This window comes from Malaclemys terrapin, chromosome 11, assembly GCF_027887155.1.
Source record: "Malaclemys terrapin pileata isolate rMalTer1 chromosome 11, rMalTer1.hap1, whole genome shotgun sequence".
Classification (NCBI taxonomy): domain Eukaryota; kingdom Metazoa; phylum Chordata; order Testudines; family Emydidae; genus Malaclemys; species Malaclemys terrapin.
The window spans coordinates 58,025,088-58,038,207 of NC_071515.1; the positions used below are offsets into that span (position 1 = coordinate 58,025,088).

At 41.1% G+C, this 13,120-nt stretch overlaps 1 protein-coding gene across 6 annotated transcripts in view; it reads right to left on the bottom strand.

Annotated features, from left to right (window-relative positions):
* The window catches only part of KYNU (kynureninase), an 89,414-nt gene that overhangs the window by 64,864 nt on the left and 11,430 nt on the right, over window positions 1–13,120 (bottom strand). For all 6 annotated transcript variants that reach the window (XM_054043893.1, XM_054043891.1, XM_054043890.1 and 3 more), the window contains one exon: window positions 10,061–10,181. In XM_054043893.1, coding sequence (XP_053899868.1) covers window positions 10,061–10,181 — 121 coding nt within the window. The remainder of the gene's footprint in view (window positions 1–10,060; window positions 10,182–13,120) is intronic.

A 13,120-nucleotide genomic window follows, 5' to 3' on the forward strand; every position in this document is an offset into this window, starting at 1 on the left:
GGGAGCCTTCTGGCATATGAATGCATCACCAAACACGTATGAACTAGTCACCAACTTCAGAAGGGCTCATACCCTTTCCCACTTTCTTTAAAACGTTTTCCCCAAACAATTCCAAACCCTCCCCAGATCAGTTTTTGTCCTGCAGCATCCCTCTTCCACACATATATGGACTTTTTATAATCCTATGGTTTCTGATGGACATGAGCCACATTTACACTTCAGTAATTAACTGATTCAGAGTAAAAAACAATTTCTGAACAAAGCAAAGATTTCTGTTACCCATCTCATCCCCACTTTGCACAGGAAGAGCAAACCCCTGCACTGGCCCCTATGTAGATGCACAATGGAGCAAAGACACTGCCACCTCCCCCATCTTGTTTACAAGCAGCTCAATCTGGCTCTAAGATATTAAATGAGAAGAAATCTAACACTGAGACCAGAGGATATCACTTCCCCTCCAGTGCAGATACAATCATTTGGAGCTGGGCTGAAGCATCTTTTCCCAGCCTTAAAATTAATCCCTAAAGAAATAATTTTAATAGGAAATGGGAATGGTTCTTGTAGGCAAGTAATATTTCCAATTTGATAGATGAGGAAACTGAGGCAGAGATGCTAAGTAACCAGTGGTTTGGGGGCAGAAGAAGTCAGGCTTAGAGCCAGGAGGATTAATATGAAAGAGTTTCTAGGCTGGGCTCAGTCCATAAAACAATTTCTCTCTGTCTCTGTGCAGAGGATAACAGGTAGACAGCCATCACTAACTTCCCTTCAAAACTCATCTTTATGGTAGGAAAGCAACCAATAAAGATTGTTGATGGGAAAACAGAAGGATTTTCCTTGGGCTGAATTACCTCCCTGTCCTCACTGGATTTGCAGTTCTGAAAAGGGCACACTAGGCATGGCTGAGTGGAAAGTGACAACAACCTATGGGATTTTCTTCTTTCTTTAGCTTTCTCCTGTCTATAGACATTAATGTCCTCCTAAGGTGAATTTACTGGTGAAAGGTCTCTTCACCAGCATGTTCTGTAACACAATTCCAGAACTAATTTCCAGTTTACTCGGAAAACTGATATGAACCTTGGACACTTTTATATTTTATTTTGGGAGAAAAAAAATGAAAATAAAAGCATAATGGAGAATGGGAGAAGCAGTATTAATTATTATTATTCATATTATTATGGAACAGCTTTCAGCCTGTCTCTTTCCTGATGGCCAATATAAATGCTAAGAGACAAAAATTATTACAGCTAAAATGGTACTTAAAGGCATATTCTTGGCTCCTTTTTTATTTTAATCACATAGAACTCTGTAGCCTTTGCTGATGGCACAATACATTCTATTACACTTAGGTTGTAAAATTCTATGCTCTGCCTCAGAATTTATCTTTCTGCATATTATGCCACCCCATTCCCAAGACTGGTAGACACTGGGGATAATAATCTTTAAGGATATAGTAACAACTGCAGGTCTCATGGCATTCCGCTCATTGGACATCAGACAGATGTCCCTTAGGTAGTGACAGAGATTTAATGGAGATACCCAAATAAATGAATACATGCCTGGTTCATTAAAGCGCATGAGAAAAGCTGATACAGAACCGTTGTGTAGACTACAGAGTTTCTCACTGAGAAAATTAATATTTATGCAGTTGCTTGTCTGTTTGCAATTTGGCATGACATCATAATGCCATTTCCCCTTTAAGATCTTTGGGGGGCTGTCCCCCAGCTGATTTAAAGTTCACTAGGGAAATAATCAATCTCCAACTTCCAAGGTCTTCTGGTCTCATCCAACTTTGTACAAAAGGGTTAGGAAGGGAGGGGGAGAAAGAGAGAGAGAATCTTTTCCTCTCCCAATCATTTACAAACAAAAGGAAGGATCTTCCTTTGCCAGTGTTTTATGCCAGTTATTTTATGAGCCAATACAGATATTTAAATTTTGATTATAGTTTCAACTATAGAAAGAAAGGAAGAAATGCATGGAGATGAGAGTTATACGAAACAGTAGGATAAAAGCAAAACCAAGAGAAACAAAGCAACGGGACATTTAAAGCTCTAACAGAGGTGTTCTGAAACTTCATTGCACTGTGACCCCTTTCTAACAAAATTTACTACAAGACCCTGGGGGTGGGGGAGAAATGAAGCCTGAGCCTGCCCGAGCCATGCTGCCCTGGTCATGACCAGTGTTCCCTCTAATTTGTCCCACCCATGTGTGGAATGACTTTTGTTGTGTGTCCCAATATGGAGGTGATGTGTGACACATCACCTTCATAATGGTGCACATAACAAAATTTATGTGGTGGGGGTGGGGCCGCAGGGTTTAGAGTGTGGGAGGGGGCTCAGGGCTGGGGTGCAGGGTCCACTTCCTCCACCATCTCCACCATCTGGACCCACATTGCTCCTGGACCGCAGCATCCTTTTCAGGACATGGCCCTCTGGTTGTGCCCCAGCCTGCTGTCTCCCCACTTTCAGGGGACAGGCAGTCCTCAGTCCTTCCACTTGCCTCAGTTGCCAACTGCAGTCTCTAGTCTAGCCCCTGGGTTCAGGGGCAAACTGCAGTCTGGATTTAGGCCAGTCTCCTTATAGACAAGTAGGGGTAAATGTGGGGGAACCCAGGCCCACTCGCTACCGTGGTTCATGGCCCAGGGACCCAATCACTGGCAGCCACTTACTGCCCTTCCTCCTATTCCTGGCTACCTACTTTCCCTGGGCCACTTCTCCCATAGCCCTAGCATCTTCCATGCCCTTGCTTCAGGGCCTCAGTCTGACCATAGTCAGCCCAGAGCTCTGCTGCGCTGCCCTGCCTCCAATCCTCCTCCACAGAGAGTCTTTCCCCCTTTGCTCTCCAGGAAGAGACTGCCTTTGTTCTGCTGAGTAGCCCTTTATATATGGGCTGCTCCAGCAAGCCTTTTCTTGATTGGCTCTCCCAGTGAGCCCTTTCCTGATTGGCTGGATTCTGCACAGCCTCTCCATGGCTGCCTTAACCCGTCTCCTGCCTGAGTGGAGCAGCCACCGCACCACAACAAGCTTTCTGTGGCAGATGGTGTTCTTAGAATTGTATCATCTAATCCTGATACAAGTATCAACACATGATGTTAGAAAATGCTGGTGGCCTATAGCACATGTCTACACTAGCAGTCCCATTGTTACCTACCAACCACACTGCAAAACTAGCATTGTAACTGGAACTAATGAAAACTGTCAAAACTTGTCTACAGTATTCTTATTCCTCCCTACCTCCATCCACACAAGTCTGAACTTGGTGTATGATTATTTGTGATGTATGAACCAAGAGAGAAGGCTGGTCGAGTGCCAATGGCCAAAGTACTGCACTGATTCTGATATTATCATAAAGTTGCCTCAACTGTGCATGAGGCAAAGAAGAGATTCTTTGCCTTCCCTAAAGCATCTGCTAATTCTCTATCAGCTCATTTTTCTAGGGACATTGACAGTTTGGTTAATCCTGCCTGTCTTAGCTTGGGGCTGATTCAAGAATCTTCCATTGTCAGGATGTTAGTAGTTTGCATAGAAAAATTGCTGATTTGGGCTGAATTCTCAGCATCAGTGGAAGCAGGACAGTATTGTGCGGGAACAAATACTCTATTTGAGTTCCAGACAGAGCGTTCTGAGGTGCTGAGATATGATGGTAGAACTCTGTGTGACAAATTGTGTTCTAGATCAGGGTTCGGCAAACTTTCAGAAGTGGTGTGCCGAGTCTTCATTTATTCACTCTAATTTAAGGTTTTGTGTGCCAGTAATACATTTTAATGTTTTTAGAAGGTCTCTTTCTACAAGTCTATAACATATAACTAAACTATTGTTGTATGTAAAGTAAATAAGGTTTTTAAAATGTTTAAGAAGCTTCATTTAAAATTAAATTAAAATGCAGAGCCCCCCGGACCTGGGCACTGTCAGTGCCACTGAAAATCAGCTTGCGTGTTGCCTTTGGCATGCGTGCCATAGGTTGCCTACCCTGTTCTAGATCCATGCCTTATCCGGCTGATGAAGAGCAGGGGAGGGTGGGACGAATGGGGAGGGAGTACTACAACCAGTAGTAATGGGGACTGCCAGTGCTTCCCTTAAACCTGCTGCTCTTAGAGACATTTGCTACGACCTGTGCTCAAGAACCACCACTTAGCACTGACAATCTAAAAATTGCCCTGTGTTGGCAGCGCCAGATTTCCAGTTTAGACACAATAGACCTGTGCCTAGGGGCACTAGCATTCTAGGGGTGCCTAAAAGTTAAAATTGGGTTTAAAAAGTTTCATTTTTTACAGAAAACACAAAGGTCAGATGTAGGCCGGGGGAGGGGGTGTGTGGGAGGATAGGGGAAACACTGAAGATGCTGTGCCTATGGGCATGGAAGTTGTAAATCCGGCCCTGTGTTTTGGAGGTTCCCTTTGTAATTAAGATTACTGGAAACCTTGTGGAGAGACAACAGTATCTATATACCGCAGATTTCCTGACCCTTGTCAGACTGCATACCAATCAGGGTATGATACAGACACTGAACTAGCTATGTTAGTTCAGAATCTCCTCCTAGCAATGGATAAAGATCAATGGCGAGACCCCCAGTCAGTGTAAATCTTCATCGCTTCATTGACTTCAGATCTTGCCACCAAGTGTCTATGCTGATGGCGGCAGATCTGTTAGTTGCTACTGATGATTGCTGCTGGCAGGGTGTTCTCCAACAATGATACAGAGTTAAGAAACTTGCTTCCACTCTTTTCATCAGAATTAGCCTGAATTTTTGTTGGTCTTCAGAGAGCACTACAAGGTTTATTTTCCCATCTTTAGAAAGTGGATGCTGCAAGAAGAGTAATATTTAGGGAGGGAGGAGTATTTTTCATCACCTCTGCTGTGCTGCGTGGTGTAATTAGTTACCACCATATTTGAGAGGATTGCTGTTAGTTCCCTGTTTTCATATTTGCTTGATTATTTTTCAGAGACTGATTAGGATGCCTAGAGGGTGAGATGGGCACCTTTTAGTTGTTTGCATAAATCAAAATAAATAATAAGGGATTCAGGAAAAGGACAGGAAGTTTAAGGAGTGCAGGTGAGTGGGGGCAAAGGACCGAGGGGAAGAAAAGAAGACAGGGACCAGTGAAAAGGAGAAAGGAATGGAACAACCCTCAGACACTATTTACCTGTCCTGGAGTTTACCTAGTTGTGCTTGGTAACCTAAAGGTAAAAGGCACCATAAACTATTTTGAATGGCTTCAACTATCTACTCTCTCTTTTTATTGCTTTTTTTTTCTTTTGCATGCTGACATCTCCAAGTGTAAGCTTCTCTACTCTGTTCTATTTTGTACTGACCTTATTTTGACTTTCTCAGTTGCCTTAGGTGACACAGTGATATAGTTTTTTAACTTTCTGCTATTTACTGAGTAAGGTGTTTTGGGCGAAACAGTATTTTTCGCAAGAAGCCTTTGTAGATTTGTTCCCTCTGTTCAGAGGATTTGAAATCATGTTTACCCAGATTTTTTTCTAAGATCTAGTTTTTGTTTTGAAGGCATTTTTGAAATTATGGAACCTCATGCTGCATCACCTTTCCTTTTGGATTTTTTATATTCATTGAGCGGGGAAATAATCCTTCATTGTCACAAAGACAAACAGAAGAATGGAAAGCAAACCAACAAAAAGGGACAGTGAGGGAGCTGAAATATGCTCTCTCTGCATCATTTTACAGAGAAGAGTGCTATCTGACTTTAACCTTTTGAAAGAAGCCAGCCGTTTCCGTGATAAAGTATGATAATCATACAAAAATGGACAGGGTTGCAATTTTTTAAAATGAATACACTAACTGCAGAGCTGTGCTGAATTAATAGCCAAGAGGAAAGAGTGCTTCACAAAGTTCAAATTCATTCAGAACAACTCCCTCCTCCCCTATAAGAATGCAACTAGCTATTGTAAATTGTAAGCCATTTTTATTAACTGCAACCTTCGTCTTTTAAGGAGTAAAACAAGCAAGTGCAACATTTCCACATTTACAGTGTAATGTATATTATTATGCTTCTGTAGCAGCCAATTGCCTATTGTAGAAAATTTATCCAATTAGTAGAACCTACTTTCCCTAGTCAGCCTCCCCACCTTTCCTCTGACCACTCACCAGGAACTCACATCTGTTCTAGCCATATCCTTGTGATGTGCCTCAGGGGTACCGAAAGTTCCGTGGCACCTTACCACTACCTGCCTTCAGCATGAAGCATTCTTTTCTGTGCCTGCAGTAGCTCAGCTTCCTGAAATCAACAGCCTCTGGCCACACAAGCACTGCCATCCAGGTCTCTGCAGACTTCACTTTTTCTGTGCAGGCTAGTGATAGGCACACGCCAACCCCTGAGTGCTCGGAGCGCTCGTTGCAGTGTTCAGCCTTTAAGCATTGGACACTCAAAGAAACTACCAGATAAGCTGTCCCCAAAGGAACAGTACACACACCAGCTTGTTAGAGTCAACAGAAGTTCAACTCCAATATAACATTACTGCACTGATACATTTATAGTGAAAACAACCAGAAGTTGTTATATATGATATAAGAGACAGTGAATGAGGACAATAGAAACAGAAATTATTATGTAAAAAAGAAACATAAAAAGCAAACCTAGGTCTACACTCCTCTATGGTTGCCTTTCCTATTTAATAAAGGAGATTTTCCCCTTGGAATTCAGTCTTTTGCAGAGCTAGCTGATTTTCAGTCGAACTAGGATCCAAGCATTCATGCCTCAGGGAATGGGGGAAAAATGGTGTCTTTTTGCCTTTGTTTTATACCCCCAAAGTTTTTTATTTTGCCCCCAGAGTCAGTATGCGCCCCTCCTCTCCTGGGGTTTATTTTTTAGTGTCTTGTCTCCTGTTGGACTTCCCACACCCCTCTTGAGTCATATGTAAATGGGGCTTTCATTGTTTTGGCCAACAATCTGCATTCACTCTAAGGTGCATGTTTACGTGGCCATCCAAGAGGGCATCAAGGGCCACGCACCTAATTAATGGAGCCACGCAGGCCTGCAGCCACAGGTGTGCCTTGACCCTGGAGGGTACGTGTAAGAAGGTGAGGTGGGGGAATACAGGGTGGATGGGGGCAGTGGGGTGAGGTGGGGGGTGGGGAGCTTGGGATGTGTAGGGCTGTGGTGGCCAGGGCCTGTCCCGGTGCTGTGGTGGGGAGAGAGGACTCCTCCTCATTCTGGAGTGGCTGTGGAGAGAGATGCCTGTCTCTCCCAGCTCCAGGGTGTCTGTGGAGAGAGATGCTTGTCTAGGCCATCCAGGGCGGCTGCGGGGAATCCTCTCTCCCTGCAGCAGCCCCAGGGCTGGGTGTGCCTCTTCAAATCCCCTTGCTGCAGGGTTTGTAAGGTCCTTGTAGAGATCGGTGTAGGTGACAGAATCATCCCTCTGTATGACCACAGCGGTCTTCAGTGTGACACCTTTTCTCTCTTGGGCTGCCTCAGCTTTGTCATGGTTATAACTTTTTAAAATTATATCTAGGTTTTTTTGTTTCTACTGGTGGTGCACATCCACATGTTACCTCAATATTGGCATTACACATAACAAAATTCATTCTGCACACGGATGGAAAAAATTAGAGGGAACATTGCCTATAATACTTAATCTACATGGCTGACAGAGAGACAGGTGAATCAAAGTCCTTTGTCTGATCCAAAACCTGTTCATCATCTCTGCCTTGGATGCAGATTTTAAGACATTTTTCAGTACATATACACAACTCCTTAAATATCATCTGTACATACATCTCACAATGATTATGAGAATCAGTATGACAAATTTGTATTAGATACCTCCCCCTTGACCCTCTTTGGATAAATATCATGAAAGCAATGTGTTCAGCATAGTGAGTCTGCCAGGCTCACCTGTTAGGAGTTTCTGTTATGGAACAGGAAACCTTTTAGCAGCTGGCACTGAGGAGTTCTTAAGGTCAATATACTCTACCCAGTAAAACTCCTTTTTTTCTTTTTTTCCCAAATAACTCACTCATCTGGTTATTCTCTTCCTTCTAATCTCTGCTCCCTCATTATTATTTCTCCCTTCCCTTTCTCCCCTGTTGCAGTTGCCCAGGTATATGTTGGACACCTCAGAAAACAGGCTAAGATTCCATGCTCCATAAAGCATACTATATAAATTTAACTTGACAATCCCTTAGGGAAGAGGAGAGGGAGGAAAAGAGTGACAGTAAGGTAACATGAGAATTCAATAGTTCAATTCCTTCTCTCTCTCTAGTTTCATATCTTTTCTCGCCACATGTTTCAGAAGTAAGGTTTCAGGTGGGATTAAATGTGCCATCTAATTTTGGGGTGGCCATGAAAGAAAATACAGAAATAACAGCAGGTTGAAAAATACGGGTCCCACTCCCCCAGGGAAAATTTTTATTTTTCACAGGAAAAACAAAAAACAAAAATTGCTGAAGATTTTCCATTTTTGAATTTTCCAGTGGAAATAAAATAACACTTTTTCACAGAAACTACACCCGTATATGCTTTCCTTGAAAATATTCATTTAGCTGAAAGCCCTGGTGAAAAAAAAAAAAAGGATAAAAATTTTTTGACTAGCCTTAATAAAAAATTTGTATGAAGAAACACTAGAAGATTGCAGTAGTTGAAGCAGCAGATAATAAAGGTGTGGAGAAGGGATTTGGCTGCTAAGATGGAAAGGAAGGGATAGACTTCAGAGATGTCTTTGGAATTCTTCTCCTCTGTCTTTTGTCTCTCTCGGATTCCCTTCCTCTAACTTCTTCCCCATTCTGTCTCTTCTCTTCAATTTTAAAGTGAACCTGGTCCCATTCGTGGGGCCATTTATGGTGAGAATTTTCCAGGTGTTCCTACATCAGATCCACACTGGAAGCACTTGCACTACTTTCTACGTCTCTTTGCACTTTTACCATAGTGTATGCAGTGTGGTTAGCAGAGCTGTAATGTGCAGAGAGACCATCTTGATTATCACTCCAAAAGTTTTCTTTCTCCTGCTGATAATAGCTCATTTTAATTAATTAGCCTTTTAGAGTTGGTATGGCAACTTCCACCTTTTCATGTTCTCAGTATGTATATATATCTTCTTACTATATGTTCCATTCTATTCATCTGATGAAGTGGGCTGTAGCCCACGAAAGTTTGTGCTCAAATAAATTTGTTAGTCTCTAAGGTGCCACAAGTACTCCTGTTCTTTCTGCTGATAGTAGTGCTGCTACTAGCTGTGCCAGAAGGAGGTCCCCTTTTAGTCACCTGATATAGCTGTTATCTTTGGACCTCATTGTTCTCCGTACAGCTGCACAAATCATGAGCCCAGCAGCCGCTGCCTTACTATTATTTATTATTCAATTGCAAGTTTAATTAGTTTCTAATAAATTCCCCTTTTAAGCAGCACATGGAGATGTTTGTGAAGTCCCCAGTGCTGTAATTTCTCCACCTTTTCTTATGCCAGGTCCATTCTGTGATGCTAGTTCTAATCCCTGTTCAGCCACTTGCTCAGACTCTGCTATGGACAGAAAGTTTGTTCTTCCCATACAGAACAAATTTTCAGGCATGGTATCGGAACAGCTGGGAAACAGCAACACTGGCAGCCATACTACCTGCGCTGAGGACCATCTAAATGGGAGTTTGCCAATTTTAAGGATTGTTGGGATGAATTATGAGCAATGAGGAATACTAATAAGAACATCATGGGAACTGACATTGCATCATGTATATTGGCAAGTAGCAGTAATTATATGAGCCTGTGTGCTTTCTATGTAAGCACAGCTAAAGTCTGAATGGAGCAAGTTAAAGTCTGTAGTCTGAAGACATCCAGGTGACCCAATTGGGAGCCTCCCTCTGTCTTAACCAATGAAAGCCAGGCTAAAATGATCTCTTCTGGAAGTTTCTCTTTGCCTATTTTCCAGCTCACACCTTTTAAAGAAGATTTAAGTTTTGCTAGGAAGACACTGAATATGTTTTACCCTTGTCTTGGGAATGGTTTGAACATAATATTCTCCTAATAAAATGTTTTCAGGCTAGTTCTCCAGATAAGATAAAAGGTTGCCCCCCTGAAGCAATGATGGTTAATGTTTTACATATTCGTTAATTACACACCTTTTAGCCCACATATCCAACTCTTCATCCAGGTAAGCTTTAACTTTTTTTGGCTGAAGTCCAAGAGAATTCCCAGCAAAGTATATGCAGCTTTCATTTTCATTCACTAAAGTTAGGTCAGCTGGGAGGGGAAAAAATAAAACAGCTCAATTATAACTGTACCATTATTCAGACTGTTCTATCATCCCCTTCCACCCCAAAGAGCACCAATTTCCTTGATGGAAAGATCAAATAAATGTATTAAAATACATGCTAGAAACAAACATTAAGGTTACATTTCTTTGTGCAGTGATTTGATTTTAGGGCTATAGAAAAATAGATTAAATGACTAGAAAATATCTCTTGCTTGGTTTTGCAATACTTCATTGAACTGAACCAGTAGTACATTTGTCAGAAGTAAAGACAACTTTGGTAACTTCTTAATTAAACCTTAAAAGTCTTTTAAAAAGCATAAATCAGACAGCAATTTTTATCTAATCTGTTTTACAGATGCTCTGTGCCTGTTTTTCATGCACATTCTTTTTAACATGAACAATAGAGTGGTGTAAATATTATTCACACTTCTAAATTGGTTCTATTAACTGTTCCTTTGTTATCCAGGAAGACAATAATAGTCTCACTGAGACTAGAGAAAAGAATCTTATTCAGAATTTAGAGCTGTAAATCTCACTAGTATGTCTTAAATTCCAATCAAGCATTAAAACAATTAAAAGCTAAACTGCTCCTCTGCACTGCAGTCCCCTCTTCAGACATAAATGCCCATTGGCTACTGATGCAGAAAGCTGGCCCCACCTCCTTCCCACATACCTTTACATCTGTTATCCTGTGGATTCTCTTTTTTTTTTTTTTTTTTTGGTTATCAACTGCAGATAGGGCTTGGGTCTGGGCCTTTTTCCTCTTACAAAATGCTGATAATTTCCCTTTCCCTGACATCTTTAATGACTCATTGCACTGTAGCGGCTGTCCAAACTATGCTTATTTTTCAGCACCATATTAATTATTCCACAGCTTCTCTGACTAGCATATTGTAAAGCCATGACATTGCACCAGTGACTACTATTCCCCTTTCATTTATAGAGCTCTTCATTTTATTAGCTTATGCTACTACTTAGCTCTCTATGTAGCTGTTCTGCACCAACTTTTCTTCACACCATTGGCCCTCAAATTATTTCTGGAGGGGTTTAGAGGGATAGGCATAGGTCTGTATTACAGTGTTCCAAAATACTGAAGGAATGTTGCTAAGCACTGGAGCATAGTAGTAACAAAAAAACAACTGCAGTTAAAACATGTGCCCTTACATATGGCAGAATATAAAACAATATGTACAATATAAAAAGAAATAGATACGATTTATATTCAAATGAATTAGAGATGATATAGTAAGTGTTTTCCACACCTACTTGAATGATTCCAAGAGGTCAGATTTAATAACATATATCCTTTTGCACACAGAAGTATAACATTGCTCTACATATAATTTAGAGATGTGTTTCTAATGATTTACGGTCACCTTTAATCCAAGACCGAAAGCAAGTGGTCTTTCAGTGATGATCAGTCTAAATGAAGGGGAAATATATAATTTTCTCATTAGCCAAGAAAGAGCTACTGGCTATGCTAAGCTATAGTTATATGCCTTGTTGTAGAATGTTGTAGATGGTCAAAGAAGAGATTAGGAGCTTTACTGTTACCTTTCAACATTTTCTTTAAGAAATTATAGTTCAGCAGTTTCAAGCTGAGGGCATCCAACAAAGCAAGTATAATGGAGACTATGCAAAGAAGTGCTTAGAAGTCTGAATATTTATCTAACTTTTCCATTGTCATCTCACTCCATTTGTTCTACTGAACCCTCATCCATATGCTTGCCAAACTCCCAGAACAACGTGACATAGAATTAGTCTGTTGGCAGGTTTTCACTTGATTTATATAGTGTAAACAGTTATTACAATTTACATTATGATAAAGTTAAACTATCATTATGATATTTGACACTTTTTAGAGTACATAATATTACACCTGTCTCCCATGGATGTTCTCATCTCCCTCTTTCAAGACTATGTTAAAACCTCATTGTAATGTTTTATGTAAATATATAAAGAATACTTGATGGCTAATATCTGTAATGACATTTATCTTCAGGAGCGAGTTATCTAGGATCCGCTCATGTGTGAAGATAAATGTCATGAAAGATCAGTCATTATAGTATATCTACATAATGTAAATAATTTTTACCCCTGCTGTTCTTCAGGACAGGAGCTGTATTTCATGACAGTTTTTGAAAAAAGATAGAGGACTGAGGATGTGTGAGAACAATGGGTTCTGAACACTGTTAAAACTTTTACTGCCTTGTACATTGTTGTGCTACCAATGAAACACGTAACAGTCTTGGGGCCTAGATACCATGGTAAATGGAGTTGGGGGTGAGGTGGGGTGGGGGAGGGAGAAACAATAATATTAGAGGTGTGCTAAAGTAGAGAAAACAGAATATAGACATCTCCTTATAGTTGTGTGTATAGAAAGAGATACTTTTTTGGACTCCAAGTTGCTGAAATACTAAGCTGATAGGTTCCCTAGAGATATTTGGGACAGAGACAAAGAGAGAGAGAGCTCCATACCCATTTGCCTCTCTTCTATGCATCATGGGGGAAATAAAGAACAAAAGTAAGGTAATCAGCTCAAAATGGAAGCAGAGAAGAAAGCAGGTATTCAGAAGAATCCCCCAAATGTGCATCTGCCAGAAACTCCTCTGTGCAAACTCCATTTCAGAGCAGATGGACCACAAACAACCATGCAGCCTGCTGTTAGAGTAAAATATCCATGATGTGGGCTCAATCCTACTTCCATTGAAGTCAGTGACAAAGCTCCTATTGACTTCAATAACAGGAAGGATCACTTCCCACCTGCACATATACAGAACTAGATTGGATATCCCTCCATGCTCTGTGACTCATCAGAGGGGTCACAGAGTGCAGCTTTGCTAGGGAATCTAATGACAGTATGGAAACAGGAGCAAATCATGTTGCCAGTATTTAGGAGGAGCAAGAAGGAGTAGGAAAGCAGAGA